General features: G+C 43.9%; 2 protein-coding genes across 3 annotated transcripts in view; both read left to right on the plus strand.

Moving 5' to 3' along the window:
- On the plus strand, positions 1–16,107 carry TRIM38 (tripartite motif containing 38). Of its 2 annotated transcripts, none has more exons than XM_021697014.2 (7): positions 1–33; positions 1,451–1,870; positions 4,068–4,163; positions 6,078–6,308; positions 7,307–7,329; positions 7,426–7,538; positions 14,062–16,107. In XM_021697014.2, the coding sequence occupies exons 2-7, from the start codon at positions 1,481–1,483 to the stop codon at positions 14,583–14,585; spliced, it is 1,377 nt and encodes a 458-aa protein (XP_021552689.1). In that variant the 5' UTR covers positions 1–33; positions 1,451–1,480; the 3' UTR covers positions 14,586–16,107. The 2 variants fall into 2 exon arrangements, with proteins under 2 accessions (XP_021552689.1, XP_021552690.1); XM_021697015.2 differs by having other exon boundaries at positions 16–29.
- The window catches only part of LOC110586950 (potassium/sodium hyperpolarization-activated cyclic nucleotide-gated channel 2-like), a 21,381-nt gene continuing 15,637 nt past the window's right edge, over positions 15,420–21,163 (plus strand). The window contains exons 1-2 of the mRNA XM_021697240.1: positions 15,420–15,475; positions 20,786–21,153. Coding sequence (XP_021552915.1) covers positions 15,420–15,475; positions 20,786–21,153 — 424 coding nt within the window. The remainder of the gene's footprint in view (positions 15,476–20,785; positions 21,154–21,163) is intronic.

Raw genomic sequence — 21,163 nt, forward strand, 5'->3', positions numbered from 1 at the left:
CCAGCGCGGCGGGGCCTCGGGAAGCGGCGGCAAGTGTGTGGGGGTCGGCGCTGGGGGAGGGTGGTGGGCACGGGCGTGTCCCGGAGGGTTGGGATGCACGCGTGTGTGAGGGTGAGTGTGTGAGGGGGAGTCCTTGTGCGGAGCCCGCGCCGCTGGAAGCCTGCCGACCGTCGGGGCTGCTGTTGGGCCCGCGGAGTCCCCGCCGGGCCTGGGGAGGGAGGGAGGGCGCTCTCCCCGCACGCCCGGGCCTCGGGCGCGGCGGAGCCCGGTGTGTGCCCGCCGAGAAGGCACCTGCCAGGGAAGAGAGGTCTCCAGAGGACATCCTCGGTGACTGCGAGAGACGTTATGGGATGCCAGTAGCCCATCTCGCAACTTGAGCCGAAGCCCTCTTTTTCTGTCTGGCACTGTCAACAGGGAAAATAGTGGTCACCCTCCGAACTGCTTCACGCACCTCCGCGCCCCTGCCCGCCAAGGCGCAGGGGTGGGGAGTGGGGGACAGGGCGAGGTTCCCCAAGCAGCTGCCGGCCGCAGTGGGTGCCTCAGGTCAGGCCTCCCTCCCTGTCACGGGTCGTCGGGTCCTTGCCGCTGGAGGCCAGGAGGCCCAGCCCGCGGGACGCCCCCCTCGCAGGCGGGGCCTGCCTCCTCTGCTTCCGCCCACTCCCTGGCTTCTGCAAACCCCCAGTGCTCCCGTCAGCCCGAGAGCCGGTCCCCTCCCTCACTCTGCGGGAGCTCTGTTCCCGGGGACAACCCTTCTTTTCCCAGCTCTTTCCAGATCTTTCTCTCAGGTCTGAGAGGTCGACAGCAAAGACGCGTTGGTTCTTCTGGTTGCCTTATTTACTTTCGTTATCATCCCGGTTGGGGCTCCGTTGAGACTTTATTAACCTGGTGTCCTTTGTTCCCTGTGGGGTGGGAGTGGGGGCCGGCAGTGGGGTTCCAGTAGAGTCAAATTTGATGATCGCGGGGGAATCCTTCAGCGGCCACCCAATTACTTCAGGGTTACCACCAGTCATGAAGAGACAGTTCTGGTACTAAGGATTCTTGATGTTTATGAGAGTAGGAAAGAGTTTCACGCTCCCTCACTGAGTTCTCTCTTGCTACAACTTTGGTGAGGAAGCCTTCCTTGTTCTCTGTCGCTGTCAGTGCTTGGTCTGAGAAAACTTTCTGCAACCAGGGAGTGTTACATATGGGCGATCATGTAGCCACCAGTGACCGCAGCTGTTAAGCAACTGAAATACGGCTAGAGGGATTGAGAAACGGAATTTTATTTAATTTTAATTAATTTAAATATAAGTGGCCACATGTGATCGTCACCACCATTTTCCACAACACAGCCTCATTTTATGTGCCATCTAAATCCCAATCCATTTTAGTGGCAGCCGGTGCAGTGCGTGGCACGGAGGCTCAGGTGAGGTGTGTTTCCATACCTTTGGATTTTCATCTCTGCCTCTAGCTCCCATATTGGAACTTGTCAGGAAAAGCCATGGCCTCAGCCAGCAAGATGAAGGAGGAAGCCAAGTGTGCCATCTGCCTGTCCCTAATGTCTGAGCCTATGAGCATCAGCTGTGGACACAGCTACTGCAAACTGTGCATCATCAGCTTCCTTGAGCAACAGGAAACGTTAAATATGGTCCCCTGTCCCCACTGCCGGGCTCCATTTCATTTGGCCAGCCTCCGGCCCAACAAGCAGCTGGGAAGTCTCATTGACATCATCAAGGAGATGGACCATGAGATGTTGTGTAAGGAACACGGAGAGCACCTCCACCTATTCTGCGAAGACGAGAGCCAGCTCATCTGCTGGCGCTGTGAGCGGTCACCGCAGCACAAAGGGCACCACACGGTTCTCATCGAGGACGTATGCCAAGACTACAAGGTGAGCGTATGTGTTGGAGGGCTTTGGCGAGTACCGCTCCCATGCTGCTCCTTGGGGACTGAGGTTATTTAGCCTATAACCTGAGAAAAGGATCCTGAAATCCTTGTCTGTCATCATGTCACCCTTCATGTCATGTCTTTCATGATACGAGAAATAGTTTCTTATGGGTCCTCATTGAGTCAAGTCCTGACTGTCCATCCTGACCTTCAACAGGATGGTCACACTCTTGTTCCTCTCCATTCTTGCTATGATGAACGTCTCCCTGCTCCAGAATGCAATGTGCTCAAACCCAGACCTGCATGTTTTATTGCTTCGCACCATGTATATAATTTTAGAAACCACAATGTGCAAGACCATATGATACACTCTGAAAACACAGGAGACAAAGATATACCACCTTTTAGGTATCCTATAGTCTAGTGGGGAAGATAAATCAGCAAAAAGACTGCCTGGAATCAACTGGTTGGGGTGGTGAGGAGGGACACCAAGGGGTGGGGAGTGGTATCTGAGGAGTCTTCTCAGAAGTGACTCCTGAAGAACATGTAACAGTTAACCATAGATACAGGCATGGAGAAAAGAGGGGGCATTCCAGACAGAGGAGACCAAAAGTGCAAGAGATAGCCAGGGTGGGGGATTTAGGGAAAGGCAGGGGCGATGGCCTGGGAAAGGAGGTTGGCCCGGAACTGTGGTATCAACTCAGAGTCGAAATCCTAGCCCAGAGTAGTACTGGCCACTGGGGGGTTTTTATTTGCAGATCGAAGGATCAGGTTGACATTGAAAAGGGCATTCTGGCCTTGAAAGTAAAAGGAGTATCTAGGAGTAAAATTCAGCTTATTCCTATAAGAGGGGGGAAAGGGGCAGTTTCACGCAAGATTCAGGAAGGGGAGCTAAAGGATTTGAAAATGATTGTTCATGGAGGATGAAGTGGAGGGAGAGGTTTGGGGCAAGTCCTGTTTCTCACTCAGAAGTAGTAAAGGAAGGCTGGCCTTTGCTGTAGGGAATGAAGAAAGGGCACAGTCCTGCCACCTTACTCTCTCTCTCTCCTGCCTAGATTTGAGAAAAATGTCCCCAGTGCGGGGCTCCTTATTCCCGCCCCCATGAGGTGGAGGTGGGCTTGTAGTAAGGTTCTGGGTCCCCTGGATAGCAACGGCAATACAGTCTTTGACTGACAAGTTTCATAGAGCCCTTTCTTGAGAGTACTCAAGAATTCATGAGTATACTTATTGGATTTACGGAAGACGGGAGCTGATCCTTTGGTCACAACTAGCAATTTAGGTCAGCTTAAAATTGCTTTCCATGGAAACGTGAGAAACTCTTTCGAAAAATAACCCAAAAGCTTGACATAGATACAGAATCATTTTAAATTGGCTTCACGAATTACCACTCTTCAAAAGTACCAGGGCTCCCCTCCTCCATTAACCGTTTCTAGTAACTTTCGCTGACATCCTGGTCTTTCCTTCCCGACTCACCATAACACATTCAAAGTTCCATGTGCATCACTATGGCATTGGTTATGTTTGGTTCAACACATTATTTTATAAAATCTTCTTTTAGATGATGATTAGCTTGTTCTGTGTGAAGTGTTTCCCTGGCAAGACTAGTGGTGGATATAACCCAGGCCCTGGGGTAGTGGACGACGTTGGAATCATAGCTCGGTTCAGCCACTCAGAACCATCTATTAGTGGGAACCAGTTATTGCACCTTGGGCAAGTTATTTAACCCCTTCCTAAGCCACAGTTTCTGCTGCACAGAAATGATGTTAAAAATCCTACCGATTGGGGCGCCTGGGTGGCTCAGTCGTTAAGCGTCTGCCTTCGGCTCAGGTCATGATCCCAGGGTCCTGGGATCGAGTCCCGCATCGGGCTCCCTGCTCAGCGGGAAGCCTGCTTCTCCCTCTCCCACTCCCCCTGCTTGTGTTCCCTCTCTTGCTGTGTCTCTCTCTGTCAAATAAATAAAATCTTTAAAAAAAAAACCAAAAAAACCAAAAAACAAAAAATCCTACCAATTGCTCAGTGCTGCCAAGGGAATCAAATATGTGATTGCACATCCAGCCCTCAGTGTGCTTCCTAAACTACCAGAAATGACTCAGTGTATATTCAGTGTTATTCTAATAGTCTTGGAGGGCTGGGGTTCCCCTTACATGCCTAATGAAGAGTTACTAATTGAATAGACTTTATTCACCCAATTTTTCCTTCAGGAAAAGCTTCAGAACGCTGTGACAAATTTGAGGCAACTAGAAGAGGAATGTATGAAACTGAAGGTGTTCACAACAAAGCAAATAAGCGAGTGGAATGTAAGAATTTGTGTTTATTGATCTCAAGCTCTTTTCCATCCTAGAATGTAGGCATAGAGGATGGTTGGCAAAACACAATGATAATTTATTTTTACTAAACCAGACCAAATGAAACCAGATGAAACCCCAAAAAGAAACCGTTGTTTGTTTTTATGCCCCTAGTTGTCTACATCTGTGAGAATTTATCTCCAATCCCTTCAACTTTTCAGTAGTAATTGGCTAGGATTCCTGATGCCTCAGGAGAAGCAGAATTGGTACGTCTATTTAAGTTAGAGCCATCCTTGACTAGGTTTCAAATTTTAAACCCCTCAAAGTACTTTCCTGGTTTGAAGGCCTCAACTTTATTACTTTGGCACGCTTACCACAGTGCAGGCTGTGGTTCAGGAATCAATCTTTGTGAACATTAAGGAAACAGAATCACTCCAGGTTGAGATTCATATTGCTCAAGCCCATGAGGCTGGTAAAAGAAGTCTCTTTGATTTATAAGGAGGGTCATAAGTGCTGCAAGAACCTATACATATAAACTGCAGACTAAGAGTCTCTAAGATGATCCCCATTGGCTGACTAGCTCCCCATGATCAGAGATGCATCCCCTTTTGGAAATATTTATGTAATCCATCAACTTGTAGCCAAATCCCTCAGGCTGGTGGACCATTTTGCCTTTCTCAGCGGTCTCTTCCATCCTCTGCCCTGATCCTTTGTTTGTGGATGTTAAACTCTCCAAGGACGCTCTTACTTCCCTTATTTCTGGGATCTTGGGCCATGCGGAGGATCTTGATTATAACTGATATATACAGAAACCCCATCCATGACCCTTCTAGCACATCCTCTCAGTCATCAAAACCCTGTCTGAATTGGGGAAGCACTAGTGAAAATTGCAATTCTGTCTCTCCCAAAATGAAAGCCGGGCCCCAAAAGATGTAGCACTTGGCTTCTGTCAGTCTTACACATAAAGATGATTACTGGGACCCTGGGTTGGTGGTGAATATTTCTCAGTTAACTATGATAAAAGCCTGCCACCCAGACCCGCCCCTGCTGAGACCATGGACTTCCCTACTAGCCTGGTTGTCTTAGAGTCCAGGCTCAGTGATGTTTATTACAAGCTTTTGCTTCAAGAAATTTCCTCAGGCTCAGAAATACCTCCTTATGACCCAATAAAAACTCAGTGTTTTTCCTCTGTAACTGGTAAAGTGTTTGACCTCAGCCTTAGTTCCACAATTAAATTATCTGGCACTACTGCCCCTCCTTCCCCCTGCATCTTGGCTGAAGAAGAGGGAAATAAATCAGGTGACTGTAGAGAATCATGACAACTGTCCTCTCCCACATCTGAGTGCCCGCCTCCTAGACATGACTCTGCGGCAGGGAATTTATGACTTTCTTCCAGCTCTGATGACTCAGTAGCTGAGAAAACGTTCTTCTGTGTATGTTAAAATACACATAACATAAAATTTACCATTTTAGTCATTTGTAAATGTACAGTTCATTGGCATTAAGTACTTTCTCATTGTTGCACAACTATCACCACACATCTATTAGTGGGAACTAATAGTGGAAACTAATCTCCAGAACTTTTTCGTCATCCCAAACTGAACTCTGTGCCCATTAAACACTAACTCCCCATTCCTTTCTCCTCTCAACTTCTGGTAACCACTATTCTACTTTCTGTCTCTATGAATTTGACTAGCACAGATACCCCATATAAGTGGAATCATATAATATTTGTCCTTCTGTTTCTGGCTTATTTCACTTAGCATAATGTCTCCAAGATTTATCCACATCATAGCATACGTCAGAATTTCATTCCTTTTTAAGTCTTAATAGTATTCCTTTATCTATATACGACATTTTATCAATTCATTCATCAATGGACATTTGGCTTGTTTCTACCTTCTGAGCATACTTTCTTGACTCTAGGAGAAGATAGAGATTCAGAAACAAAAAATCCAGTCTGACTTTAAGGATCTTCAGAGATTCCTACAAGAAGAGGAGAAGGCTTATCTGTGGAGACTGAAGAAAGAGAAAGAGCAGACTCTAAAGAGACTGAGAGATAACGAGGCCACTCTGGAACAGAAGAGCCAAGAACTCAAGAGTCACATCCTGGAACTAGAGGAGAAATGTCAGGGCTCAGCCCAGAAATTGCTGCAGGTGGGGCTGTGCCCTCGGGGGGAAGGAACTCTTGAGCTATTAAGGGAAGAAGAAGGGTGAGGGAACATGGGCAGATTGGCGAGGCCTGCCTGCCTCACTCAAAAGTGGCACATTGGTATGGGGAATTTAAAAAAATGTTTCTTTTAGATATACCTCAGTATGGGGTGGCCTTTACTAGTCTATAGCGAATCACAAAAATCTGTTCATGTGAATCAGAAAAATGTAGCCCTTCTGGTGGATATGGTGGGGTCCTTGGCTAAATGGAATGACGGGGTAACTTTTGCTACCACCTGCCTCTTTCTGTGTGCACAGAACCCTGTGAAACTGCCTCCTGAAATCCTCCACCAGGTGACTGGTGGGTAACAAAGTAGGGCAGCCAACATGAGTGACAGTCTTTTCCCTAATTTGCTTGTAGAGCCCTCCACAGCTCTTATGGGGCCTTCTTTCAGCTATATGAAAGATCCAGCCCATTAAGATAAAGTATGCCTGGAGCTATTAATTCTAGTTCCTGCTAACAGGACTCGAGGTTACACTGTAAGTCTGAGACTAGCATGACTGCAGCACCACCATATGATATGCCTGCCACCACTATCTTAGTGGGCCATTCTCAGGGGCTATGCGTGGACTCACCACTCAGGACCCTTGGTGATAGGTGGTCTTTCATATGGGCTCACTCTGAAAGGGATTAGGTCACTGACAGCAAGTCTTGGCAGAGGAAGCATGGGCAAAGCTCCTAGGCCTCTTCCCTAAGCATCCCACAGGCTGTGATTGCAGACACCACAGTTTGCCACAGATCTCAGCAGGAAAGACGACAGACTCAGAGGTTGATAAACATCCTGCCATGCTGACTATCCCAGGGCGCTGCGATGGGAATCATTCTGTCTGAGTATCCACCAATATCTAAGGCTAGGGTCACTCTCTTAACTTCTTTGGAAGGAGCATTTATAGAGAACAGCCCCATGTGCCTCCACTTACTTTTTGTCTTTGTTTCTCTGTAGGATGTGAAAGACACTTTGTACAGGTAAGTCCTATATGAATGCGCGAGGGAAGGGGTATGGGTATATAAAGTTGAATGGAATGTATCACTGAAGAAGTCCTTGGCCTCTGCTTATTCTAGGAGTTGGGCTGTGACGTTGGAAACACCAGAGGCCCACTCTTTGGAGCTTGATACTGTGTGCAGTGTTTCTGAGCTCTATTTTGATGTGAAGAAAATGTTAAGGAGCTATCAAGGTATGTGAAGAATCCCTAAATGCTATGGATGGAAGGGGCCTTAAGTCGTAACCATGTTCACCACCTGTCCCCAGCTGGGCTCACAGCAGGAGAGGTCATTTAGTGATTTTCAGTGGAGCTGTCTTGCCCTCCCTTGTTAGCATGCTCTAGTGCTTAGACAAGGACATAGCATACTGGTTATCTGTGCAGACCCTTCACATTCCTGATCCCCCATATATTGGCTGTGTCACCCCAGGCAAATAACTTCCTCAGTTTCCGCAGCTGAAAAATAAAGATATGAACAATTCCCACTTCACTGGGTTGTCATGAAAAGTAAGTGTGTCAACATGTGTAAAGTGCTTAGTGCAGTGTCTGGGACACAGTGTTTGTGGTTAATATTTTAATCAACTCTCAGAGCAATATAAGAAAGATCAGTGAGTATTATGGACTTTGATTCAAATGGTTTCAGGACCTTGACCCAGACAACACAGATGGTAAATATTAGAACCATAATGAAAAATGAATTTTACCAATTCCAAAGCCTGAACTTCCTGCTTCATTGATTCTCTTAATCAGTGCTTTCTATATTTCTGCAATCTGTTATTTATAATTACAAAATTTAAAAAGCTCTGAAGACTGAAAGTTTTTTAAAACTTGTTTGGCTACAAAATCAGACCTAACCTAATATGATTTGGTGACTGTATTATCTCTTCCAGTAAACAAATTTAGCAGCTTAAAATTATACACACATATTATCTCATAAGTTTTGTGGGTCAGAAATCTGGGCACAGCTTAGTTGGTCCTTTGCTTAGGGTCTCACAAAGCTGCATATTAAGGTGTTGGCCAGGCTGGGTTCCTGGAGACTAGACTAGGGAAGAATTCTCTTCTAAGCTTACTCAGGTTGTTGGCAGAATTCATTGCTTTATGATTATAGGGCATAGGGCCCTGGCTTTTTGTGAACTCTTGGCTGGAGGCTGCCCTCAGCTTCTAGAAGGCACCCCTCAAACTCTTGCACATGGGCTTCTCAACATGGCCAATTACTTCTTCAAAGTGAGCTCAGGATAGTGTCTCTAGAGCATGTCTTTAGAAAGACGGAGTCCCATATAATGAAATATAATATTAGGAGTCACATCTCATCACTTTTGCCATATTCTGTTGGTCAGAGGTAATTCACAGGTCCTGCCCACACTCAATTGGAAGGAATTGCATAAGAGCATGAACACCAGAAGGCTGGGACTATGGAAGACCAAACTGAATCTAACAATACATTAAAAAAAAATCATTTGCCATGATCAAGTGGGATTTATTCCTGGGATGCGAGGGTGGTTCAATATTGGCAAATCAACAATGTGATACATCAACAAGAGAAAGGATAAAAACCATATGATCATTTCAATAGATGCAGAAAAACATTTGACAAATTATAACATCAATTCATGATAAAAACCCTCAACAAAGTAGGTTTAGAGGGAACATATCTCAACATAATAAAGGCCACATATGAAAAACCCACCACTAACGTACTACTCAGTGGTGAAAAACAGAACTTTACCCCTAAGCTCAGGAACAAGACAAGGATGTCCACTCTCACCACTGTTATTCAACATAGTACCGGAAGTCCTCGCCACAGCAATCAAACAAGAGAAATAAATAAAAGGCATACAAATTGATAAGGAAGAAGTAAGACTTCCACTATTTGTAGATGACATGATACCTTATATGGAAAACCCCAAAGACACCAGCAAAAAACTACTAGAACTATATTTAGTAAAGGTGCAGATTACAAAATCAATATACAGAAATCTGTTGCATTTCTCTACACTAATAATGAAGCAGCAGAAAGAGATATTAAGGAAACAATCCCATTTACAATTGCACCAAAAATAATAAAATACCTAGGAATAAACTTAACCAAGGAGGTGAAAAACCTGTACTCTGAAAACTATAAAACACCGATGAAGGAAATTGAAGACAATACTAACAAATGGAAAGATATTCCAGGCTCCTGGATTGGAAGACCAAATATTGTTAAAATGTCTACACTACCCAAAACAATCTACAGATTTAATGCAATCCTTAATCAAAATACCAACTGCATTTTTCACAGAAGTAGAACAACAACGACAAAAAATTCCGAATCCAAAACCCATTTGGCCCCACGGGGTTCAGATAAGGATTATGAACCTGTATTTGTTTTCCCCTCAAGTTAACAACAACAAACAACAATAAGAACAATTACAAAACAAAGCAACTCTGTAGTTGATCCTGTAAAGATTCAGGAAAGGCAAAAATAGGACTCCGTGCAAATCACATCCAGATTTAACCAAGCAGATTTGTCTACTCTTGGCTTTTACAGAAGGATTACAACATTGTGCAAGTCAATCTCTTTCTAAAATGGGCTCATCTTTTAACTAGATCATTTATCATATTTATCATATTATTAAAACTTTTCTTCTTTCAAAAGTAATACAAATAAATTATAATCAGTCAAACAATATAGATAGATATGAAGAAAAATTCAAGGTTTCTCCCGCCTCTCTCCAATCCTACTTCTCCAGGTAACAGTATCTATGTCTTTCTCTGTTTGTTTGTTTGTTTTTTACAAACATTTAATATATAGAATGTCACTCATTGCTTTTTAAAGCTAATATTCCCTGAGTACGTCATAATTATACGTAACCATATCCCTACCATTGGAGCTTCAGGCTGCTTCCAGCACTTGGGTATCAAACACTGCTGTAAATAACTGTCTGGGCCGTGCAAACTTCCATCTTTGTGTTTTCATACCTGTAGGACAAATACCTAGCACTGGGGGTGCTGGGCTTGTTGTTAATCTTAATGCATATTACGTGTGGCAACATACAGTCTCATCAGCACCAAGAAAAGCAACTTACATATACCTTTTCATGACAGATGAGAAAAGCTACACATGTGTTACCTGTTTCATACCACAGTCCTCTCTGTAGGAAGCATTTTTCACTTTATAGATGAGGAAACTAAGACACAGTGAGGCAGGCAATAAGTGGTAACTCTGTATCTCTCAGAACACACTCTCTTAATCACTGTGCAATGTGGCAAAAAAATGAATATGTTGTGGTTTTGAATCCATTGTTTTGTGGAGCGGGCATTGAAGTTTATGTATAGTTGGTTTTGTTTGTTGCTGGTGCACACCGTGCTACCGTGAATACTTTTCCATGTGTCCTTGTGTTCTGTGGATGGTTTCCTCTGAGGCTATACCTTGAATTGAAAATGCTGCTGTGTAGGGATGCACATCTTAATTTGACCAAATACTGCAGATCTTGAAATTGTATCGGTTTATATCCTGCCGACAACATAAGAGCTCCCACCATTCCGCATCTCCCTGAGTCTTTGCTTATAATTTATAATTTTTGACAATCTGATGGATCTGAAATGGTACCTAATTGTGGACTTAATTTGTGCTCTTTGATTTCACTAGCAAGGTTGAGCCTCTTGTAAGTCCATTAGCCTTTTAGTCTTCTGTGATTTATCCATGATTTGCTCTGATTTAAGCATTTTTCTATTGGGTTCTTTCTCTTATTGACTCATGGGAGCTTATTATAGCTAATATCTCTGGTAATGTATGGCATTTTACATTTTCATTCTATCTGTTGATATATAGGGTTTCAAGACACATTTTCCTTCAAAGTCTATGACTTGTTTCCAAGGAGCTCTGTCATCATCAACGGGCATTGAATTTATCAATGAGTTAGTTGTATTAATTGATAGGATCATGCAGTTTCTCTCCTCTAATCTGTTAATGTGGTGATTATGATAATTTTCTAATGTTAAACCATAGTTGCAGTCTCAGAAAAAGCTAAATTTTGATATATATACAGTATATATAACATAGGTTTGATAGCCAAATATTAATTTGTCATGAAGATCATTATTCTGCTGTACTTAGGTTGCTAGATAAAGGTTAGTTGCATAGAGCAGTTAAACAAATAATTCATTGAGCAAACAGGAATGCTGACATTTGGAAGTAAAGAAGGTTTAGCTGATACCTATATTCTGATAGCATGATGACTATGATAGAGTGATGATGGAGACAGTTGCTAGGTATGTCAGGAGAGGCTGCTTACCCATCAGACCTCCTCACATAAAAGTGAGTCATATGTTTTCCTGGTAAGTGTGCCTCTGCAAACACCTTCCTTCCCCATTACTATAACTAATACTCTGTCAGCTCTGTTGATGACAACATTGTATGTTGGCTCCTCACCTTTACTCCTGGACTCTTTGTCTAGTTGGTAATAAAAACATCCCAGTCTTTTCATACAATTATACACACAAACAGAATATTATATATCTAATAATATATATTAAAACATTTGATATATAATATAGAGATTTTTTTATTATGTTATGTTAGTCACCATACTGTACATCATTAGTTTTTGATGTAGTATTCCATGATTCATTACATGAGTTTTACTAAGAACTATTTTTCTAGAAAGTTATTCATGTTGTTGATATTTTCAACTTTATTAGCAACATAAAGTTTATCATAAATTCTCTTAATTTTTAATTTCTATATTCATTCCAATTTTGACTTCTTTTTTTTTCTCCGTTGATAAATCTTTTTAGAGATATGTCTCTTTTCATGAAAGCTACTGTTGGCTTTTCCCTCTCCATTGCATTCTTACTTTCTTTCATTTCATTGGTTTAGTATTTAAACTTTAGTTTCCTTTTTAAAAAAAAAAAATTCTCTTTGGGTTTCTCTGTTCTTTTTTTTTTTTTAAGATTATTTATTTATTTATTTATTTATTTAGAGAGCACATGATAAAGGGGAGGGGCAGAGGGAGAGGGAGAGAGAGCATCTCAAGCAGACTCCCCACTGAGCTCAGAGACCCATGTGGAGCTCTGTCTCATGACCCTGAGATCATGACCTGAACGTAAACCAAGAGTTGGATGCTCAACTAACTGAGCCACCCAAGAGCTCCAATCTCTGTTCTTTTTCTATTTTAAGCTGGATAGTTAGCTTCTTAATTTCCAGCTTTTTTCTCTTTCTAAAATAAGCACTTAAAGGCTATAAATTTTCCCCAAAATTCCACCTTAGCTTCGTTGTATAATTTTTTATATGTAGCATTTATTATTGCTCAAGTCTGTATGTCATCATATTATGATTTAGAAACACTTACATTTCCTAATATTGAGAAGATTTTTTATTGATCTTTTTAATTGGTTTCTAACCTAATTGTATCGAGGTGAGAGAACATGGTCTATGCAATATAGGTTCATTGCAATTTGTTCAGACTTGCTTTCTGACTAGTCTACTCAATTAGTACATATTCCATCTATACTGGAGAAAAGTGTGTATTCTCTATTTATTAGTTGCTGAACTTTACATATAGTTACTAGATGGGGCTTGTTGGGTTGTTCAAATCTTCCATATCTTCCCTTTTTTGCCTGCTTGATCTATCAATTGTGGGAAAAATGCGTGTTAAAATATCTCATGATGATTGTAGAGTTGTCATTTTCTTCTTGTAATTCTGTAATTTTTACTTTGTATATTTTGAGACTATAGTATCAGTGCATGCTTGTTTGGAATTAGGATCTCTTCCTAGTGAATTATATATTTTTGTTTATTAGGTAACCCTTTTCGTCCTTGGTAATACTTTGCCTTAATATCATTTGATATGAGTATATAACTGTAACAGCTATATATTATCCATCCTTTAACTCTAAACCTTTCTATGTCTTTTTGTTGTATGTGTCACTTATAAGCAATATGAGGTAGAATTTTTAAAATCCAGTTTGATATCTTCTCCTTCAAGTGGTATTGCCAACCTGTAAGCATTTTAATTTTTTAACTTGGGTTTTCCTGAATCATTAAGATAATAAAAATTGAACCCCAAACTTTTTTGAGTCAGGCTCATGATAAGAACCGATTGGACAGCATTTAATAAAGGGATTATCTACAAAGATAAGGATTGGGGTCATTGTATAAGGAATAGTGAAGCAGCCAGGGCTGGGAATAGGTAGGGAGCCATCGCCTCCCTGGGGCCTCAGCAGCAGGTGGAAGAATTGTAGGAGAGTATGACCAGAGGCAGGGGAAGGCAGACCCTCCAAGTGATAGGCAGTGGGGAGGGACTTGGGGTACTAAATACTCTGAACTCTGCTTCTTTTTGCCCTGCGGTCTCCTCTAGTACTTCCCATTGGCTTTGGAGAGGATAGTAACCATGCCAATTCTGGTTAGTTCTGGTCCTTGGCTCCTGTGAGTGACTAAGATGACATTATTATTACTACCACTTACTGGGCACTTACCATATTCCAGGAATTTTACTGAGTACTGAGCATACATTAACTCATTCAATGCTCCCACTATTCTTTGTGACAGGTATGATAATTTCTACTTCATATGTAACAAAACTGAGTCTTGGAGAATGACTTGCCTAAGCTCTCACAGCTAGTAAGAGACGATGCTTGGGCTTGAGCACAGGTTGGTTTTATTTAAATTAAACTGTGCTCTTGGCAACAAAAAATGTGTCTTACCTATTTATTTACTTACCTACTTTTTTTTCAGTCAATGTGACTCTGGATCCAGATACAGCTCATCATGAGCTAATTCTGTCTGAGGATCGGAGACAAGTGACTCGTGGATGCCTCCAGGAGAATCTGGACAACTCTTCTAAGAGATTTAAGATCTTACCCTGTATTCTGGGCTGTGAAGGCTTCACTTCAGGAAAACATTACTTTGAAGTGGATGTGGGAGAAGGAACTGGGTGGGACTTAGGAGTCTGTCTGGACAATGTTCAGAGGGACGTTGGTCTGATACAGAAGCCTCAGTCTGGATTCTGGGTCATTAGACTATGCAAAAAGAAAGGCTACTTAGCACTTACCTTTCCCATAACTTCCCTTTATCTGAGGGAGAAGCCCCTGCTTGTGGGGATTTTTCTGGACTGTGATGTCGGAGTTGTATCCTTTTACAACATGACCACTGGATCCCACATCTTTACCTTCCCAAAGGCCTCCTTCTCTGATACTGTCCGGCCCTATTTCCGGGTTTATCAACATTCTCCTTTGTTCTTGCCTCCCCCAGACGAGTAAGGAAAGAAGTAAAATCTCCTTCTTGGTTTAACTAGCATAGAAAATATAATGTCAGCCCTGTGAGGGCAGAAATTTGGTCTGTTTTCTTCACTTCTTATACTCAGAACAGTCCTGGGCTTTTAGTGACTACTTAATACTTCTGCTTTGAATGAATGGATAGAACAACGGCAGAAATACCACAGATGGTCAGCCTGAGCTGGGGAAAGCCAGATAATAGCAATGATCATGCATTGTCTTCCAAATCCTACCCCCCCCCCCAGTGGATTCAGAGCTTTGATTTCCAAGAGTCTTTGGGTGACCTGCAGGGTGACCCAGAGGTCAGGAGGTCTGAGTTCTCCCAGTTTGTTTGATGCCATAGGAACTCATGGGTGGGGGGTGGAGGCAAAGCTGCAATGGTCTCTGCCAACTGCAAAAAAGAGCAGGAGAACCAACATAGTGACTCTTCTAACCCCTGACATTTGATTATTCATCTGAGCCATAGCCCTGGATGATGCAGTGAGTGCAGATGCCTTCCAGACCTAGTGAGCTCTGCCTGGGCAATAACACGTAAAGTATGAAAGAAGAGTTAAAATTGGCTTACAGTGATATGTTTCAAATGGGAAGGAGATTCAGAATAAAAACAAATTTTCTTGGGGGACTCAGTAGTGGAAAAGAAGTTGATATGTTCCAGACTGTGCTAAGCCAGCTATCTTGAAATAGCTAAAGATCTCAGCAAATAATTACCACTGGCATGATTGTTGGCAGACTTTGTTATGATTCTTCTATGATCAAAGAGACCTTAGCTATACCTGGGTCTATTTTGAAGAGAACATTCCATGGCAAACCTAAATTATCATGGCTGAGTTGACTAATGGCAAGATCATAGTGAAGTCAGCCAAGCCACAAACAATGTAAGTGATGCAGGTGTGATGCCTGGGGCTTTAGAAGCTGTCTGAGATCCTAGGGATCTCAGCTCCCTAAAGGGAGCTGGCAAATTTGGGGAGGTGCCGTACCAGCCCTGGTCTCTGGATTTCCTGGACTGTCTACATGGGAGAGACATGAACTTGCTTCAGCCACTATCATTTTGGGTTTTCTAGTCAATGGAACTTAATCTAATCTACCAGGGCACAGTGAGTTGCTGTTCCTTTAAAAAAAAAAAAAAAGTAGCCATAAAATCATCTACTCCTTACATGTTTTGTTTCCATGTATTTAATTGGAATTCTGGAACTTTCTGAATTTCATTTGTATGTATGAGTTTGTTTAGATTTTCATTCCCCTTCAGTCAGGTCATTCAATTTCTTTTAAAAAGCAGTTTATCGAAGTTTTCAAATGTATTTGCACATAATTCTTCAAATTACTCTCAAAACTATTAATTCCTGTATATGCTCTTTCAGGTTTCCATTTTATTTCCTGTTTTCTTTTTTAAAAACCTTTATTAGAGTAGCTAATGCTTTGTTTAATGTAGTAGCATTTCTTCCCGTTAAGGATGAGCAGAACTTATTTTTTGTTCTCTAACTTGCCTGAACCCCAGTCAGTTTCTCATTTTATCTTTATTATCCTTATTGTTTCCAAAGGTTTATTTTGTTAATTAAAAAAAAAATTTTTTTTTAGTTGAATGTTTATCATCATTCTTCCTTGTTCAGCAATCTGAGTGTTTAAGGGTATAGACTTTTCTCTGAGCAGGGTACTCAATTCTAGGCCCTGTCAACATTCGGAGGCCACTCCCCACTGGGCAAGACCACATTCCAAGCTGTAGGATGGAAAAAGGGACATAGAAGTAGAGCAAAGGGCCTGCAGCCAGCAGCTAATTTTTATGTAGCTTCCGAAAACCTACCATACGGCTTCCTACTTGCACTGCATTAGCCAGAACCAGTGGGCAGAGGCTGTGTGCGGTATCCTGTATGTATTTAGCCAGAAAAGAAGAGGGCCCCCCGGTGCCCCTTCCTCAGACCTTCTAGACAACCTCTCCCACTGCAGTTGCTTGCAAGGTCAGGTACGTGTGGTGTCTGTGACGCTGCACCAGAGGACCGGAGACCGAGCACAGCAGGAAGGAGAGGACAGCAATTGAGGGGGGCCGCAGGAATGAAAACGATCAACCGACCCAGAGTCTGTGCTGAGGTAAGACCCAACCTCCTCACCATGGCCTAGAAGGCAAATTCTGGCCTCGAAGGCCTTGCCTTCCTGGATTAATAATTACTTTTCCTGCCTCTGACCTTCCACAAATAATGGTCTTCTCTTTGGGCCCAGACAGGGCCAAGGTTGTTTTGGCCCAAGGGCTTTTGAGCATGCTGTGTTCTAGGTTCAGAGTGGCCTTTTCATAGCTGCTTTTTCTGAAGCTGGGTGAGCTCATTCCGATCACCAGCTGTGCAGACAAGAATTGGGGGGCAGTTCACATCCCAGGAGGGAAACTTCAACCAAAGAGGGAATGGGGTGGATGGATAAAGTCTCCAACCCAAATGACCTGCAGAGGAACAATTCTGGGATGACTTCTACATGTTGCCTCAAAGGACATCCAGTGAAATGGAACCCAAGTGCTCATAGCGGTAATCAAGACAGGAATGCATCTACCACTGCCTTTTCCACCTTCCCTGCCTCGTGTCCGTGTTCCAGCACGCCTGCATTCTGGGGTCCCATTCTAGTAACCACCTGCACCCACTTCCAGGTCTGAGCTCAACTTTTCAGAGAGAGCAAGCACCACCACCTCCCTCTCTCGTGTCCTCTTTCTATAAATAAATATAGAAATGGATATAGATATCAAGTGATTAAATCCACAGACATTTATTGTGGAATACTGTAAAATATAGTTATTATACTCTCAGTTCTAAGGAACAAACACTCCTACTATGGTGGTAAATCACCTTCCCCATATATATGTTAGATCTTGCATGTTTTTCTCAGGGGGAACTCTTCCCCATGGCATTAACAATTATTTTAATATGTGGTTTTAAATGACTGTAGCAATCTCATAATCACATATACATTTGGGTTGTTTCTTGCAATTATAAGTAACGTTCAAATGAACATCACTGTATGTGATTAGGTCTTCAGCTCTCCTGTTTTTCCTCAGGGTGGGTTGCCAGAGTCACAGTATATGAACGTTTGGTTAAAAGACTGTTAATATATTCTTGCCCCTCTCCTTCCTCTTCCCCCACTTCCTCTATCCCCTCTTCTGTTCCTATAGCTCTGGCTGTCATTGGCTAACCCCTCTCGGAGCTGGGAACCTTGGGGGGGGCTTTGATAACAAGGGGAACTGTGGGCAGGAGTTCAGATGGGAGAACCTTTCCCAGATGGGAGTGAAGAATGTTGTAGTTTGGAGGTGAAAACATCACTGAAGCAGAGATCACCTCATTAATACCCACTTCTGTTTCCTCATGTAAGAAAAGGATGGATACAGAATTTTAAAAACTAGGGGGCTGAAGGGGCAGGGGGCAAGAAGCTGGACACATCTGGGATTTTACTTCAGAAGCAACACTTGCTTCTCCTCAAGGACGGACAGAGCTGTCACTGTTGTAGAAGACTAATTCAAGGCCATCCACTGAATGCGTGTCAATTTCTGCATCAAACCGCCCCAAAACTTTGTTGCTTCAGACTGCTATCAATCATCACACTCACAATGCTCTAGGTCAGCTGGAGGTTCTTGTGGGCAGGGCTGTATGTGGCTGAACCCGGCTGTGCCTTCTCGTGTGTCTGCAGCAACTGGAGAATCAGCTGGTGCTAGGTGATCTGGTGCAGCCTCACCCCTAAGTCTGGGGGCTGGCAGGCTGTTGCCTGGAGCGCCTCCTCCCGCTAGCAGGAGAGCTTAGCCTCTTTCACATGGTTGTTTCAGGGCTGTGAGAGAACCAACCAAAAGGGGAACAAGTTGCAAAGCACCTGGCTCTTTTGAAGCCTCTGCTTAGGTTACATTTGTTAAATCACTTGGCCAAGCCCAGATCCAAGCGATAGAGAAATACATTCCATTTCTTGATGGGAGAAGCTGCAAAGTCACAAAAGCAAAAGCGTACAAAGAGAAAGAGGATGAGATGAATTCAGGGCAATTTTTGCAATCTATCATTAGAAACTTATTGCTTAAAGTCTCTACATCTAAACTAAGGGAGGAATAGAGATTCAGAGACACTCTGAGTCCTTGGCCCATAGCAGATTCAGCCCCAGTCTCTCCCCAGAGACAAGGTCTACTGGACTCTTGGCAACATCAGTAATTCCACTCTGCCCACACAAACAGCCTGAGCCCCTGGGACTCTGAGAACTGATCCTCACACCCACCTCTCTTAGCCCTGCCCCTCATGCTTTTCTATGTGGATAGATGCTTCTGTGATTATAACCAACCACCTGGATCTGCATATACAGGCACTGGCTTAAGAATGTGGTTTGTGAGACTCGTGCTGTGTGAATAACCTTAGGAGCCTGGTTTCTTAAAATATATGATCTGGCCTCCAGGTCAGAACTAGCCCTTCTGTTCCGAACACCAAGAGCTACAAATCTTGTCTCACATCCCCTCCTGCTCCAAGCAGGGCTGGCCCCCCAGGATGGAATCCGGGAGGGGTGGCAGACACAGAGAGCCCGGGCTCCTTGAAAATACAGAAACATGGTAACATGGAAATGCAGCTTGCTCCAAACTGCACGTAGGCGAACAAATGTTTAACTTCAAACCCTGTTATTTGCCCTGTGAATATGGTCTTTATGGGGATGGTCAGTTGGAAGTCTCAGCTGAGGGGAGGATGCTCTGCCCAGGGCTCCCAATCAGAACTCCAGCCTGGCTGTTTCCATGGGGCTTCCCCAGCCAATGAGGTTGGATGCTTTAAGTATCCGATTTGATGTAACTTTGCCTTATTCTCATTTATTGCCTACTATTAACTCCACTATGTGTAGATTCCTTTCCTCTTCTGTTTCTATAATAATAATAATGTTTTCTTTCCTTTTTGAAACCAAAACACGGCTGTTGTGAATCTTTTGTTCAGAACACATGCCCACCCATAACACCAGCCTGAAGTGGAGTCTGCACTTGGTTCTCTGGGACTCCCAGGGAAGGAAAAGAATTACCAGCAGCTGGAATTGGAAATGCAGGAAACTCCTCAGGCCCTTCACCCCAAATTCTCTTCTTCACCAGGAGGAATAAGGAAGACAGAGATTGTTGTTCAGGAAGGTGTTTGATTAGCATGTTAATGAGCACGGGGCCAAGAGAATCTGCTATACTCCTTGAACTTATACGAATTTCTCTGGACAAGTAGATATGATCCAACCTGTCTTATTCTAGGAATCAGGTGTCTCATCACTCCAGTCCAGAGGAAGGGCCTGCAGTCTTCAGAGCTCATTCTTCTTCCCACCTGCCTTGCATCTAGCCATCTGACCCTCTCTGTCTTTCTCCAATGCCTAATCTCTCTGAGGACGGGACTGTTTTTGTTTTACATCTTGGTGCCAATCCTAAGTGCCTGCTTTAGTTTGTTGGACACCTGGATCCATTAAAGATAGTAAGTGAAGTATAAAAACGTTCACCTTTCTATGGTACAGCCAGATCTATGTCTGATTTCTGATTTGATTTACAAGTGGGTGACACCAGACTTCTGGGCTCTGTTTCCTCAAGGGTAAGACTGGGGCAATAATCCCAGGCTCGGGTACAAAGCACTAGGTATGTAACACAATAACTAGGCCTTTTCTGTTAGTTGATGTAACAATTGCAAAGCACTTCCATATACATGACCTGCTAAAGAGGACTTCTTGGGCCACCATCATGTAATCTTTGTGGGATCCTGGGTAACTCAATCCCTTCTCTGGGCCTCCATCAGTCCAGGAAAATACTAACATAATTTTAGTGATGACAAAGAAAAACATTCACTACTGTGTGGTCCTCGACCCAGATCAGTGGTTCTTAACTTTTGCAGCCCACTGTGGTTATCTGCAGAGCTTTTAGGTAACACACCGAAGCCGGCCTGCCCTAGACAAATTAAAAGGGGAATGTGAGCGAGGGGAGCCCAGGCAGAAGGTTTACGTCTTGAGCTTCTGCAGTGACAGTGAAGGGACCTCTCCCCCGGAGGTGTCACTTCTTTGGCCTTACCCAGGTCTCCCCCTCCCCATGAGCCTCAAGGAGGACTGAGCACCTGCTTCTCTCCTGAGGCGGGCCCTGGGGGCGTTCAAGGTCCCACCCCCACTGGAGCCTCTCCTCTCGGTCACCGGCGGCAGGGAAGCGCCCGATGGGTGTGCGCCCCGAACCGGCGCACTGCCCGTAGGACTTATCCTTCCACGCCGGCGATCATCTGCGCAGACTCCACCTCCGACCGGAGTGGGGAGGGGCGGAGACCTCGCGAGACCGGATCCGGCGCCAGCGCCCACGGAGCAGCGCCCGCCCCTCCGAGCGCGGCCCCGGCGTCTCCGGCCGCAGGAGCCCCGCCCCCAGCGCCGGCCCCGCCCACTCCAGCCTCCAGGAGCCGCGCATGCGCCGCCTCCGGGGCTCGTGTTCGGGCGTCTCGGGTCGATTGCTGCGGTGTTTCTGGTTTCCTCCTGAGGGCGAGAGCTCTGGCAAAGGAGCTGATCGTGGTGCGCTCGTCAGGGGGTGAAGATGGAGACCCCACGTCTGAGTCGGGCGGGAAGGAAAGAGGTGAGTCGCG

This window comes from Neomonachus schauinslandi, chromosome 8 (assembly GCF_002201575.2).
Source record: "Neomonachus schauinslandi chromosome 8, ASM220157v2, whole genome shotgun sequence".
In the NCBI taxonomy this organism is placed as follows: domain Eukaryota; kingdom Metazoa; phylum Chordata; class Mammalia; order Carnivora; family Phocidae; genus Neomonachus; species Neomonachus schauinslandi.

What these genes read in the sequence shown, in the direction of transcription:
- TRIM38 (XM_021697014.2), top strand. Translation starts at nt 1,481, where the DNA reads ATGGCCTCAGCCAGCAAGATGAAGGAGGAAGCCAAGTGTGCCATCTGC. An exon ending in ACGTATGCCAAGACTACAAG is followed by an intron (nt 1,871 to 4,067) that starts GTGAGCGTATGT and finishes TTTTTCCTTCAG; the next exon opens with GAAAAGCTTCAGAACGCTGT. An exon ending in CAGCCCAGAAATTGCTGCAG is followed by an intron (nt 6,309 to 7,306) that starts GTGGGGCTGTGC and finishes GTTTCTCTGTAG; the next exon opens with GATGTGAAAGACACTTTGTA.